This window comes from Oncorhynchus kisutch, linkage group LG13, assembly GCF_002021735.2.
Source record: "Oncorhynchus kisutch isolate 150728-3 linkage group LG13, Okis_V2, whole genome shotgun sequence".
NCBI lineage: Eukaryota > Metazoa > Chordata > Actinopteri > Salmoniformes > Salmonidae > Oncorhynchus > Oncorhynchus kisutch.
In genome coordinates, this window is record NC_034186.2 from 13613023 (window position 1) to 13628492 (window position 15470).

General features: G+C 41.2%; 2 protein-coding genes across 9 annotated transcripts in view; one reads left to right on the plus strand and one right to left on the minus strand.

The window, feature by feature from the left end:
* Window positions 1–150: 150 nt before the first annotated feature.
* itgb3bp (integrin subunit beta 3 binding protein) lies at window positions 151–14078 on the minus strand. 8 transcript variants are annotated; one of them, XR_002256939.2, is made up of 9 exons: window positions 13961–14066; window positions 13669–13705; window positions 13383–13475; window positions 12816–12885; window positions 10428–10506; window positions 10109–10196; window positions 8858–8914; window positions 1847–1904; window positions 151–1618 (listed from the first exon to the last, which is right to left on the minus strand). XR_002256939.2 is itself a non-coding variant. In XM_020499534.2 (9 exons), exons 1-8 carry the CDS (start codon window positions 13963–13965, stop codon window positions 1849–1851), a joined length of 480 nt encoding a protein of 159 aa, XP_020355123.1. In that variant the 5' UTR covers window positions 13966–14060; the 3' UTR covers window positions 151–1618; window positions 1847–1848. The 8 variants fall into 8 exon arrangements, 6 of the variants coding, with proteins under 6 accessions (XP_020355123.1, XP_020355122.1, XP_031641489.1 ...); XR_004202332.1 differs by having other exon boundaries at window positions 13311–13475; XM_020499534.2 differs by having other exon boundaries at window positions 13388–13475; window positions 13961–14060.
* The window catches only part of efcab7 (EF-hand calcium binding domain 7), a 20491-nt gene continuing 19078 nt past the window's right edge, over window positions 14058–15470 (plus strand). Inside the window, exons 1-3 of the mRNA XM_020499531.2 lie at window positions 14058–14367; window positions 14562–14707; window positions 15012–15223. Of these exons, the coding sequence (XP_020355120.1) occupies window positions 14563–14707; window positions 15012–15223 (357 nt within the window). The 5' untranslated portion in view covers window positions 14058–14367; window position 14562. The remainder of the gene's footprint in view (window positions 14368–14561; window positions 14708–15011; window positions 15224–15470) is intronic.

Sequence of the window (15470 nt, forward strand, 5' to 3'; positions counted from 1 at the left end):
CCCTTATTTTACAGCCATATTGCCAGCACAGACTCGATCTGTCAAAAGCAGTTTCAATAAAATCCTCAGTGTCCATCTTCTCCAAGCTAGCTCAATCACTGGTTGTAACAGTGTTGCGGTATGTTGTAGCCAGACAATAATGAGCCAAACCATGTCTTACAACCATTTAATTTAGCTGAAAAATTCATTACAACACCTAGACAATTTTATTTTACCAGGTAAGTTGACTCAACACATTCATGTACAGCAACAACCTGGGGAATAGTTACAGGGGAGAGAGAGGAAGGGGGATTAATGAGCCAATTGGAAAACAAGGAGTCCACAAAGCACAAAGGGCTATGCATTTCAACACAAAAAAAGCAGTGGCAGGTCAGACAGGCCCTCAAACAAGGATGATGGAAGATGACATATCTGAACATAATGTCATAAAGCTGAAATACCACAGGAAAAAAAAACAGTACAAGCAATCTTTCCCCTCTCTGCCTGTGAGTTAATGACAGCCATTAAAAAAATCCATTACTACTATAAATGTTATCGGGTCACTGAGGGCCGCTGCTACACTATATCTGCAGCCACTGGCCCTGCATCCTATAATATGAAGGGTGGGACAACCAGGGGCCTGTGGCTTTAAAATGACTACTGTGGATCAACTGGGAGGAAGGTAGTCTCTAGACAGATGGTTTGCTTGCAGCAATGTACCGATGCTCCAGTTTTAACATGTGTCAGTTGGGACAGGGAGGACGAGTCACAGGTAACGTCATTGCCGCACCCGCTTCATGCACCACAGTCAAATGAAGAGTGGAGCGCTGGGGGGGGGGGGGTGAGACCCAGGGAGAGTGGGACCCTCTAGGAGGAAAGGGTTAGTGTGGTAGAGGTCTAAGGTGATGGGGGTAGAAGGCAAGGTGGGTTGAAGTAGCGGGTGTAAGACCGCCAAGGGTCCCCTCTTTTACCTCCAGAGGTCCTGTATGAAAACATTAGTTTTGTTTATGGATGTGCTTGCTTTGTCCTTCACACGGCCTCCAAGGCTGATAGAGTGAGAGTTACATGATCCACCTTGGGCAGAAATAGGAAATGTGTCTGTGCACACCAGCTGTTGCTTAGGTCTCTCAGGCTGTAAGAGGCCCTCTGCCTTCCCTGGCACAGCCAAAGAGAGAGAAAGAAAGAAAGAGCCAAAGAATGAAGTGTGTGTGTGCACTAGCCTCTCAGAGCCTATATTCCAGTTTCCTTCACCTTTCAAGGTAGCTAGAGGACATGGTGGGGGTGGATTTCATATAGCATCAGGTCTAATGGGACGAGGGCGTTCGCTCACTGAAAGAACATTTTCTCAGCACTGTATAGCCGCAGTTATTGTAGAGTCAACATTTGTCAGCGGTGAGGGTTCGGCGTAAACCTGTCTGATGTCTAAGGCGTTTTACATTGACACATTCCCCCCAATGACTGACAGGCAGCCTCCGAGACATCCCTCTGCCTCACAAATGACAGCTTAGATTCTATATTCATCACCCAGCCGTCTCCGAAGAGGAAACATGTACACCACCGCGTGAGAGAAGGCAGAGCTGCTATTCCATTTGCCGTCGGTCTGTTGAGAGTTGAGTTGAGGGGCTCCCTAAGTAGAAACCTACAAGGGGGACGTCAGAGGGGAAACCATGAGTGCAACCCTGCTGTCTGTTACACAGTAATGCAATATCACCAGACTCAATAGGAAGACATACTGACTCATGTAGCTCTACTAGGAGGAAACAAACAAGTAACGTGTGATGACAATTGAACAATGTGTTACAGTATAATGGATCTTTAAACCCGATTCATAAAGACAAAGCTATAGGCTCCATCTGAGTCATTGTACCTTTATAAGGCCATTATGGATTTCAGGAAATCAGAGGAGCTGCCAGTCTGGACAACGCCTGTAGAGAAAATGAATAATTCAGAGAATACAGTATTAACTTCACTCAGAGCACTGCCATTCACAAACAGATAAATCTGTAGGCTTAAGTGGTTTGATTTACAAGTGAAATACAGATGTTACTAAATACTTGCCTAATTGATTAAAAGTTAACAATATTACCAGAGGTGGAATTTTTGTAAATAATTTCTCACTGGAGGACAAAATCCAAAACGACTGAAATCATATCTGAAGGAATGCGTAGTCTGAGGCTGCAGCAGTGCAGCCCGGCTTCAGTTGTCACCAAAATGTATATCACGGCTCTTTAATTACAGCTGTGCGTTTAATCAAAAAGCATAAAACTCCTCCCAAGCAGGTGCCATGTGTCTGATGAGAGGATTGATGTGTTAGATCGTGGTGAGGCCTGGGCCAAAGCCCTGGGAAACCACCCCAGCGCTTTGATTACATTTAAGAAATCCTGTCTTTAATACACCCCATTACTGCTGTGCTGACATACAAATCTTCCCCCACATGGACCCATCTATGGCCTGATCAATTTTTATACTGCTGAGCAGTCCCCTTTCTCCCCATTTTTTCCCCACCTCAAAATTCACATTATATAGGATTTTCTTATGGAAAAATGGCAATAAAAATCTGTTACTGCCCAGAAGATGTGCGCGTGTCAGTGGGTTGCCCATGACTAAATGCTTCTGAGAAAATAAAATGTAATTCTGTAGTAAGCAGATCTGTTTACATGTTATTTATTTTTATGCTTCTAAGAAAATATATTGTGAAGTGCAACATTGATTTAGATCATAACAAATGTCTCTGTACAGGTCGGAGGGAGAATTTACGAATCCTTTGCACAACTCCTTTAATTGAATTTTCCAAATCTCTCACCACACACAAATAATCAATACCTTCTGCTGAGGGAAACTTGCCTCAGAATTATTATGGCCTTCGCTTTACAATTCTGTAGTCATCAGCACATACAGGCAGGAGTCCTCCCTACTGGGGTATTTGTAATGCCTGGACAACCCTGTGGATTTATGTCTGCCTGAACCCTGATTGCTCACAAAAAGTGACTTCTCCAGAATGCTTACCGAAACTTTTGCTAAACTTAAATAATGGCCGTAAGCACTGCGCAACACCTCAGCAGGCACGTTGAAGAAAGAAGAGAAAGGGAGCGGGTTCAGAGGTTATAACGTCAAAGTTAAAATATTGTCAATTGACTCCACTGTCTTAGCGGTGTTTGGCCTGGCGCTGTACTGAGCTACGCTGTTTGAGGCGTTGCTTGGCCCCTGAGACAGCATCAGTCTCAAAGCCCAGATCTAAGAGCTGGTGTTCTCAACACGGTGCAGGTAACAATGAGGTGAGTTTAGTCACATGCACAGGGTCGCAGATGTAAATGCAGGGTACAGTGAAATTCTTAAGCTCCGAGCAGTGCAGGTCAAAAAGAAGTGAATGAAACTAGAATACAAATACAGCACCAGTCAAAAGTTTAGAAACTTACTCATTCAAGGGTTTTTATTTTTTACATTGTAGAAAAATAGTGAAGACAAACTATGAAATAACACATATGGAATCATGTAGTAACCAAAAAAACAAATCAAAATACATTTTATATTCTTCAAAGTAGCTACCCTTTGCACACTCTTGGCATTCTCTCAACCAGATTCACGAGGTAGTCACCTGGAATGCATTTAAATTAACACATGCGCCTTGTTAAAAGTTAATTTGTGGAATTTCTTTCCTCAATGCGTTTGAGCCAATTAGTTGTGTTGTGACAAGGTAGGGGTGGTATACAGAAGATGGTCTTTTACCAAATATGTCCAAAGTCCAAATTATGGCAAGAACAGCTCAAATAAGCAAAGAGAAACAACAGTCCATCATTACTTTAAGACATGAACATTTTAATAACTTTTTGGAGCCGCAAAAACCATCAAGAGCTTTGATGAAACTTGCCCTCATGAGGACAGCCACAGGAAAGGAAGACCCAGAGTTACCTTTGTTGCAGGAGGACATGTTCTTTCGGGTTACCAGCCTCAGAAATTGCAGCCCAAATAAATGCAAGTAACAGACAACTTCAACTGTTCAGAGGAGACTGCGTGAATCAGGCCTTCATGGTTGAATTGCTGCAAAGAAACCACTACTAAAGGACCCCAATAATAAGAAGAGACTTGCTTGGGACAAGAAACACGAACAATGGACATTAGACCGGTGAAAATCTGTCCTTTGGTCTGATGAATCCAAATTTGAGATTTTTGGTTCCAACCACTGTCTTTGTAATATACAGAGTAGAACGGATGATCTCAGCATGTGTGGTTCCCACCATGAAGCATGGAGGAGGCGTGATGGTGCTTTGCTGGTGACACTGTTGGTGAGTTCTTTAGAATTCAAGGCACACTTAACCAGCATGGCTACCGCAGCATTGTGCAACGATATGCCATTCCATCTGGTTTGCGCTTAGTGGGACTATCATTTGTTTTTCAACAGGACAATGACCCAACACACCTCCAGGTGGTATAAAGGCTAGTTGACCAAGAAGGAGAGTGATGGAGTGCTGCATCAGATGACCTGGCCTCCACAAATCACCCGACCCCAATCCAGTTGAGATGGATTGGGAGGAGTTGGACCGCAGAGTGAAGGAAAAGCAGCCAACAAGTGCTCAGCATATGTGGGAACTCCTTCAAGACTGTTGGAAAAGCATTTCAGGTGAAACTGGTTGAGAGAATGCCAAGAATGTGCAAAGCTGTCACTAAGGCGGCTATTTGAAGAAAGTCATATATATATATATATATTTTTTGTTTAACACTTTTTACTACGATTCCATATGTGTTATTTCATAGTTTTGATGTCTTCACTATTATTCAACAATGTAGAAAATAACACTGGGAGAGCCCTCGGGGATAGGCAGAATTTCTTCAGCCTCCTGAAACCATGTGGTTTGTCCATTTCAGCTCTTCGAAGATGTGTACACGAAGGAACTTTATGTTTTTGACCGTCTCCGCGGCGGCCCCGTTGATGAGGATTGGGTCGTGGCCAGCCACCAGGCTCTTCCTCCTGAAGTCCTCAATCAGCTCCTTTGTTTTGCTGATGTTGAGGTTGTTTATCTGGTACCGCGTCGTCATAGTGCCTACCTCCTCTCTGTAAGTCGTCTCATCGTTGTTGGTAATCAGGCCTACTACGGTCATGTCGTCAGCGAACTTGATAATGGAGTTGGAACTGTGTGAGGCCAGGGAGTACAGAAGGGGCATTAGGACGCATCCTTGTGGGGCCCCCGTGTTGAGTCATGCTCTAGTCACAAAGCAGAGGAGGACGCCTAGGGCTTTCCCTTATACCAGGCGCTCTCTGGAACACTGGAGTGTCGACACTGAAAACAGGAAGCTTAGCTCACACAACTCAGCAGGCGTTTTCTACTTTTCCAGCCACAGAATATGACCCGTAGTTCTGTGAATTAGTTAACAGAGTGTCTTTGAACTGCATTGTTTTGACCCAAATTGAGCATTTTACCCCTTAACTACAACTGTTTGTTTGTTTTACGGCAGCCTATCAGCTTTTCCTGGAGAGTGCAGGCAGAATAATCCAATCACCAAATCGGATTTGTATGACATTGCATTCATTGTGGACTAACTGACTACACAAAAAGCTGACAGTTAATTAGAAGAGAGAACTTATCAAATCTATAAATCAATCATTCTGGTGACTTCCTCGGGAAGGCCTGATATTAGGTCAGATTTACATTCTCATCTACTACCGTTGTAAAAGACTATATTTTACCCATCACCCCGTGAAACACATACCCAAACTTATACTAGCCTCGAGGATGCAGGCTTACATAAACAATCTGTCACGGCAGTTACCATATTCGACAGGACTGTTACACTTTAGATCAATTATAAAGCAATGGAGTGCACTCTTAAATCTAGCCTAAGGGTCAGAACTGCTAAATAAATAAAACGAACTATAAATGTAATGCAGGTTGAGAAGAACGCAGTCACCCTGACAAAGCAGTTACACTTTTCAGAGCATCTTACACCTTTCCATACACGAATGCAGGACCTGAATGCCATAGCCAGCGAGTCTAAAACGTTTTACACTGGGAAGCAGAGCCATGCCTCCATGACACGATCACCATCATCGGTCTGGATTTCACACTCCCTCCACAGCACAGATATGGGCCAGCGCTCCGCTCGCCTTGTCCACGGTCTTGAATAAAAAGCTTGTTTACTTTAAAAATGTGTCTCAAAGCAACAGAGGAGCTATTATCTTCCCCTAGCTATCTAGTTTGACGATGCGAACTTAGTTGTTGTAAGGGGGTTTATGCACAACCGATAAATTTCATGCTCCACCATGTGATAGAAAATGTGACGTTCCTCTGGTGTGGGGCCACAAGGCAACACATATGTTACGCTTCTTCACTGTAACTAATTAAAACAATTTTCGACGACCTTATCAGAAAACAAGCCCGACTTCCCTGACAATCCCCCTATTCATTTCCCACAAATCACCATTATGTGATTGGATCACAAGTATAGCTTTGCTGGAGGCATAATGTGTGCCTGAAATAATCAAATTAATTCTCTGCCTGGGAAATTGTGTTTGTGTTGGGAAAACAAAATGTTGTTTTTCTCCAAAGATGATAGAAAAACTATTGGAAAATGGAGACAGACAAACACATTGAATGAATAGTGGATAAATGGTGATAAATAGGCCCAGTAGTAGATCAGATCAAAGCCTAGTAGCCCCAAGCCTGTCCATGTGACTGCATTCAAACCCATCACACCCATGTCAACCAGCTCATAAACAAAACATGTTGTTTTCTTACTATCCCTTCATTTAAAAAGGGTAAATTTGCGACTGCTACATCCATATACCCATTGATTGAATATAACTTATGAATGCCTCGTGAGCTTAGTTCATATCCCATCAGAACTCAAAATACAAGCTTGTTTTACTCCTTCGTTAGTAAACAAAACATGCCTAAAAACATGGGTAATACTATCATTTTGATTTCATGGATGGTCAGTCCTTGCATCAATTGCTCTGTAAATTTCAGTGGTTACATTTCTCTAGCCCCATCCCTCAGCTATTTACCAAAACACTGGCTGGGTGATTGCTTTGTAGTTGTTTGAACTGTAGATATTCCCTTTAAGGAATACTAGAGAAAAGTCACCATCATAATAACGTATGATAATCTAATTACAACCCAATTCAATGCAGGAAATATCTCATCTGAATGTATGGACAAGAAAACTCAACTATTAGTTTTATAGGATTGGTCAAAAGGAGAGGAGCCCACGCACTGATACGCTTTTCATTTTAGATGCTGCTAATGTTTTGGCCCTATTGACCTTCCTCAGAGCACATGATCTCATCATAAAAAATTATTTAAAAGCTAAACTCAGCATAAAAAGAAACATCCTTTTCAGGACCCTGTCTTTCAAAGATAACTTGTAAAAATCCAAATAACTTCACAGATATTAATTGTAAAGGGTTTAAAACACAGGTTCCCATGCTTGCTCAATGAACCATAAACAATTGATGAACATGCACCTGTGGAATGGTCGTTAAGACACTAACAGCTTACAGACTGTAGGCAATTAAGGTCACAGTTATGAAAACTTAGGACACTAGAAAGGCCATTCCACTGAGACTGAAAAACACCAAAAGAAAGATACCCAGGGTCACTGCTCATCTGTGTGAACGTGCCTTAGGCATGCTGCAAGGAGGCATGAGGACTGCAGATGTGGCCAGGGCAATAAATTGCAATGTCCGTACTGTGAGACACCTAAGACAGCGCTACAGGGAGACAGGACGATCAGCTGTCCGTCCTCACAGAGGCAGACCACGTGTAACACCTGCACAGGATCAGTACATCACACCTGCGGGACAGGGTGGCAACAACAACTGCCTGAGTTACACCAGGAACGCACAATCCCTCCATCGGTGCTCAGATTGTCTGCAATAGGCTGAGAGAGGCTGGACTGAGGGCTTGTAGGCCTGTTGTAAGATAGGCCCTCATCAGACATCACCGGCAACAACATCGCCTATGGACACAAACCCACTGTCGCTGGACCAGACAGGACTGGCAAAGTGCTCTTCACTGATGAGTTGCAGTTTTGTCTCACCAGGGGTGATGGTCGGATTCGCGTTTATCGTCGAAGGAATGAGCATTACACCGAGGCCTGTACTCTGGAGCGGGAACGATTTGGAGGTGGAGAGTCCATCATGGTCTGGGGCGTGTGTCACAGCATCATTGGACTGAGCTTGTTGTCATTGCAGGCAATCTCAACGCTGTGCGTTACAGGGAAGACGTCCTCCTCCCTCATGTGGTACCCTTCCTGCAGGCTCATACTGAAATGACTCTCCAGCATGACAAAGCCACCAGCCATACTGCTCGTTCTGTGCGTGATTTCCTGCAAGACAGGAATGTCAGCATTCTGCCATGGCCATCGAAAAGCCCAGATCTCAATCCCATTGAGCACGTCTGGGACCAGTTGGATTGGAGGGCTAGGGCCATTCCCCCCAGAAATGTCCAGGAACTTGCAGGTGCCTTGGTGGAAGAGTGGGGTAACATCTCACAGCAAGAACTGGCAAATCTGGTGCAGTCCATGAGGAGGAGATGCACTACAGAACTTAATGCAGCTGGTGGCCACACTAGATACCGACTGTTACTTTTCATTTTGATCCCCTCTTTGTTCAGGGACACATTATTTAATTTCTGTTAGTCACCTGTCTGTGGAACTTGTTCAGTTTATTTCTCACTTGTTGAATCTTATTGTTCATACAAATATTTACACACGTTAAGTTTGCTGATAATAAACACAGTTGACAGTGAGGACGTTTCTTTTTCTTCTGAGTTTACAAGTGTCTACCACACTTAGTAAATAATCTGAGATATGATTGTGTCAATAAAGTATTGTTTATCCTAAACACTTTAAAATGTTATTACATAATTAGAGTAGCACGTACCTTGCAAACGGCTCTGGCCAGCACCATTCACGCTGAGGCTGGACTCTGCTTTGGATGCTGAAAATATGTTCCAAATCTCATAACATTTTTTGGACAACAAGCACACCGACAAATAAAAAGTAACAAACAAAATATCTGACAACCATTTATTTGCTCTAAGTAACCCCTGGCCCCAACTAACTATTCATTAGTAACTAACTAAATCTAGTTTACAAACCAAACTAACATTTGTCACATAAATTCTAGGGACTATTGCTTTTTCAGTGCATTACTTAACTTAGTTCCACTATAGCAGGGGTTGGCAACAGGTGGCCAGCGGGCCAAAACCGGCCTGCGAGTGATTTTTGTTTGGCCCCCCCAAACGTTTTAGTAAAAATTATAATAAATTGGTAGAGATTTCAATTTTGGGGTAAAAAAAAATAAAATAAAAAAAAAATCACCAGCTCAAATGGGTTTAATTGAGTAAATCTGGGTGGGCATTGGCCCAACAAACTTGGGAGCTAGGCACACCCACTGGGGAGCAAAGCGCAGATAATCAGAATTTGTTTCCCCCCACAAAAGCGCTTTATTACAGATATAAATACCCCCCAGTTTCATCAGCTGTTCGGGTGGCTGGTCTCAGATGATCCCAAAGGGAAGAAGCCGAATGTAGCGGTTCTGGGCGGGCATGGTCACTCATGGTCTGCATTTGTGAGGCCAGTTGGACGTACTGATAAATTCTCTAAAACAACGTTGGAGGCGGCTTATGGTAGAGAAATTAACATTACATTCTGTAGAAACGGTTCCGGTATGCCAATTGCGGTACAATTTGATACAACTGTGGCATTGTGTTGTGACAAAACTGCACATTTTAGAGTTGCCTTTTATTGTCCCCAGCACAAGGTGGACCTGTGTAATGATGCTGTTTAATCAGCTTCTTGATATGCCACACCTGTCAGGTGGATAGATTATCTTGGCAAAGGATAAATGCTCACTAACAAGGATGTAAATTTGTGCACAATTTGAGAAAAATTAGCGCATTTGGAAAATTTCTGGGATCTTTTATTTCAGCTCATGAAGCCAACACTTTACACATTGCGTTTATATTTTTGTTCAGTATAATTATGTTCCGGCCCCCTGACCATCTGCTTCGACAAAAATCGGCTTGCTGCTTAATCTAATTGCCTACACCTGCACAATAGCTTATTGAATGGCCCTTGCCATCATACCATATACTGTATGGTTATACTAAGTGGTTAAAACCCCACTGACCAAGTTCTCTGTGCCTCCTCAGTTCGGTCTTCAGGTCAGCAGAGCCTCTAGAAAAGAAACTCTTCAGCTCACTGCTGCCCTCTGCAGCCTGATGCCAAAAACAATACATCACTTTTCTCAGATTGATATTTAAAGGGTGAGCAGCTCCTTAACATCAAATATAAACTGTCCCTACAGTGCATGCAATGACCTGAGAATGCCAGAGCAAAAATCAAGGTTAAGGCGATCATATACTGTAACTCAAACTGGAGCTATGATGGAAGCACTAAAATGTATTTTTTCATCGATAGGGAAATTTGACAAAACATTTTTTACTCACCACTATTTTCTTCAGCTCTTGCCTTGCCTTGATAAATGCTCCAACTGATGCTTCCAGTTTAGAGCTGATGGCATGTAGTCTGGTCCAAATGAATTAAAATGTCCAAATGAAGTGTTAAATACATTCAAATCATAGGTTAGAGATATAGGATTATACTACTGCTATAGTTAAAACTCTCATAATATCCCATAATGACAGCATGTCTAGTCTATCAAATACGTCATGACCATACTTGAATGGTAACATTTAAATAGATCCCTCTTAAATGACTGCACTATAAAATTCAAAACTAATGCTTGTCTTGATGGATAGAACAGACTCAGAATGGGTATGCTTTGGGGAAGGAAATTGCCCTCGTCTTAAAGTACTCTTATCCAACTATTTTTAGTGCTATGTAAATCACTGATAATTCGGCCAATGATGAATCCACTTTGTTGCATGTCTCCTGTCATTAAATTATGATTTGTCATAATGACCATCAGCCAAGTGTGGCAATTGAAATATATCCCCCTTCTTAATAAAAAGGAGACATCTTCAACAAACAGGACGTTATTATATACTGAACAAAAATATAAACGCAACATGTAAAGTTTTGGTACCATGTTTCAGGAGCTGAAATAAAAGATCCCAGAAATTCTCCATACTAAAAAAATATACAAATGCTCCTCTCTTACGCGACAGCATGTTCCAGTTCCCGAAATGTGTCACGCTGCATGAGACAAACGGTGGTCACACCAGATACTGACTGGTTTTCTGATCCACATCCCTCCCTTTAACTTCTTGGTGACAGGTGGGCAGTATTGAGTAGCTTGGATGAACAAGGTGCCCAGAGTAAACTGCCTAATACTCTGTCCCAGATGCTCATAGATGCATATTATTAGTATCCTTGGATAGAAAACACTCTGACGTTTTTAAAACTGTTTGAATGATGTCTGTGAGTATAACAGATCTCATATTGCAGGCGAAAACCTGAGAAAAATCCAACCAGGAAGTGGGAAATTTGAGGCTTGTAGTTTTTTTAAACTCAGTCTCTATTGTAGATACAGTGGGATATTGGTTATGTTGATTCTACTGTGAAGTGGGACTGAATGAGAGAGGAATGAGTCGGGTGTCTGGCAGATTGCCACTGGCTCTGAGGCACGGTCACAAGTTAGTTAGCTCTCGTTCCATTGCTTTTCTACAGACATAGGAATTCTTCGGTTGGAACATTATTTAACATTTATGATAAAAACATCCTAAAGATTGAATCTATACTTAATTTGACAAGTTTCTTCAGGCTGTAACGGAGCATTTTGAACTTTTCATCCGACGTTCGGCTGGACCTGAACGCGCTTTTGGATTTATTTACCCAACGCCGTAACAAAAGAAGCTATTTGGACATTATCAAACATTTATTGTGGAACTGCGATTCCTGGGAGTGCATTCTGATGAAGATCAAAGGTAAGTGAATATTTATAATGCTATTTCTGACTAATGTCGACCACCCAATATGGCGGATATCTTTTTTTACTGCTTTGTTGTCTGAACCGCTATTGCATGGTTTGCTTTTCTAAAATTTTAAATCTGACACAGCGATTGCATTAAGGAGAAGTATATCTCTAATTCCACGTATAACAGTTGTATTTTCATCAACATTTATAATGGAGTATTTCTGTAAATAGATGTGGCTCTCTGCACAATCACTGCATGTTTTAAAAAACTACTGAACGTAAAGCGCCAATGTAAAATTAGATTTAAAAAAATATAAATATGCACTTTATCGAACAAAACATACATGTATTGTGGAACATGAAGTCCTATGAGTGTCATGTGATGAAAATCATCAAAGGTTAGTGATTCATTTTACCTCTATTTGTGCTTTTTGTGACTCCTCTCTTTGGCTGGAAAAATGGCCGTGTTTTTCTGTGAGTTGGTGGTGACCTAACATAATAGTTTGTGGTGCTTTCGCTGCGAAGCATTTTTTTTATATATATTTTTTGAAATCAGACACTGTGGCTGGATTAACGAGAATTTTATCTTTAAAATGGTTTAAAATACTTGTATGCTTGAGGAATTTTAATTATGAGATTTGTTGTTGTTTTGAATTTGGCACCCTGCACTTTCATTGGCTATTGGGGAGGTGGGACACTACCGTCCCACATATCTCAGAGAGGTTAAAAGGCATCTGTGACCAACAGATGCATATCTGTATTCCCAGTATTGTGAAGCCATAGATTATGGCCTAATGATTTTATTTCAATTGACTGATTTCCTTATATGAACTGTAACTCAGTCAAATCTTTGAAATTGTTGCACGTTGCATTTATATTTTTGTTCAGTGTATATATAGCTAGCTTAGCAGTATTGCTGTTGTGTACATGGAGACATCGTGATATTTACAGTACTCACATTTCCACTTCTGTCTGTGGCACCTGTGGTTTATGGGAATTAGCAGTTTCCCCACTGGCTTTGGCTTTACCTGTTGAAGTACAAAATGTTGCAATGGAAATTGCAAAAATATGCAAATTCATGAACATTTTATATAGATGTTGAACAAGCTATATATTTAAATACTGTCAATTATTACCATTTATAAACTAGGTGAATCGAGCCCCAAATGCTGATTGGCTGACAGCTGTGGTATATCAGACCGTATACCACAGGTATGACAACATTTATTGTTACTGCTCCAACTACATTGGTAACCAGTTTATTATAGTAGTAAGTGCCCTCATTGCATCATGCCGTAGAACAGCCCTTAGCCATGGTATATTGGCCATATTACCACCCCCCAGTGCCTTATTGCTCCTGCATACTACCTCTTCTTTTACGTGTTACTCTTTTATTGTTGGTATTGCACAATGTACTGCATTGTTGAGGGAGCTAATAAGCATTTCACTGCACCTTTTATAAATATTTTTTGTTTTGTTTGTTGATTTTCTGAGGTCATTTCTTTGTCATGATGTGGAACCTTACTGTACCAGCTTGGGGAGCTGCACTTGGACTCATCTGGTAGGTACCAGTCAATGGGGAGAAGCTCCTGTTTGGTGCAGGTCTCTTGGCTGGTGTCTGCTTTGTGCATAGACATACAAATAATACATTTACCCATTACATTTTCTCCTGGTTATGCTTATTAGCACCAACGTTATGATGCAGAACAGAACTCACACGCCCAAAAATTGCCAGTTCAATTCAGCTAGCTACAGTAAGTTAGGCTCAAATTCCCTTATGACAATCACTGATGTATTCTACATTAACTCACGTTGTCATTGTCCTCCATTCGGAGTGTTCTTTTGACTCTGTGAAAGACAGTGAAGATAATTTAGAAATATGAAAGTGTGTATTAGAAACTATAGTACTGTTAGCTTAATTAGTACCCCCCCCCCCCCCCCCAGACTGGCTTGTTTAGCCAACGATAGCTACTGTAGCGAGCTCGCTAGTTTATCGAGAACAACTACTTCCAAATCAAACTTTAATTTGCACAATTATTACATTGATAATGTTGATAAATGTGTAGTTATCTAACACAAAGGAATAGATAGTAAGATACTTACGGCATTTTGTTGTTGATAGTTGACAAACAACTTCTGAGAGGCCCAGTCCAATGATAACAAATTTGGCGCGTACAGCGTTTGCAAGAGAATTTGAGTCCTCCGGAAACATGAGCAACACGAAATTCTTATCTGCCGGTCATAATTACATCTCTTATCTTTAATATCAAAGTATTCGCATATAGTATTGATAAAAAAAAATATGTATCATTAAATACACCTATTTTTAAATATATGTTTTAAATGATTGTTTTATTTAAATTATAAGTGAAAATATATGGGAACCTTTCACATTTCTTGTTCCTTCCGATGTCCTTTTCTCAGTGCGTCGCGAAATGTTTGTGTACATAGCAACTAAACTACCGTTATTTCTGGTCCAAACTGTTGGAAGCAGTCCTTTTCTCAACGAGGTAAACATCTTTACATATGAAGTGCGTTTTAGTTGTTGCTGGTCGACTTGAATTATTACGAACCACCATATTTTTGAGAATCTGGATGCTGCTGTCAGTGCTGAGTTCTCTGTCTGGCTAAAGTAAGCCGGTTAGCTAAAGTTCGATAGATAGATAGAAAACTAAACTGTGTGATTGACATATATTTCCGACAGAATGTCTCTACAGGCATCTTCTCAGTCCATCGGGATGCAGAAATGTACTGATGAGGAAACGTTCTACATGCACTGCAGAGCTGCCTACCTGACTGTATTTAGGTCTAGTCTGGCCAGTATCAGCTCCAAACATCAGCTATGCCGTGGTAAGTAAACGTTCTCATCATTAGACATTCGTTTTAGAATCAGAGAGCAATAATTTATGTAGCTGCTAGCGTGATACTGGCTGAAGTAGCAATTATCACGTTCACATACAGTCAGTAGCTAAGTAAATGATGCATATCAGTGAATTCTTCCACCACCTCATAATACTGCCTGCTTAGAATGTGAATAGGCTACATCTAGTGGAAGTTACACTCCACTAAATGTTGTAGCTACTGAACAACAAGCCATCATCATTGCCAACTGTTATGAAAATATGTCAATTCATTATTTTTCTATTTATCTTAGTTCTCCAGCAGGCAGGCAGAAATCCATCCCAGGCAACTCTCAACAAACACTGGACCCCAAGTACCACTAAGCTGAACTTTGATGATTTCTGTGAGATAGTGAAGAACGAGAGGCCGACAGAGGTGCACGAGTTGATGAGAGCATTCAGAAAGATGGACATTAATGGAGATGGCTATATCTCACACAATGAACTACACATAGTCCTCACTTCAGTAAGTACTGCCTCATTGAAGTCATTCTACATCATCCAGATATTTCTAGGTACAGTATAATACATTGAAATGAAAGTGTGATACATTGCAGATATGTACATGAATAGCTCCAACTTATACACCTTTCAAACCAAGATGTTTTCCCGCTAACTTTAGCATCACACCAACTTTTTTGCGGCTTTTCTTTATATCTGAAAGATGTTGCCGGTATCAAAGCCTAAACTTGTATTTCCACAAACTGACCTAG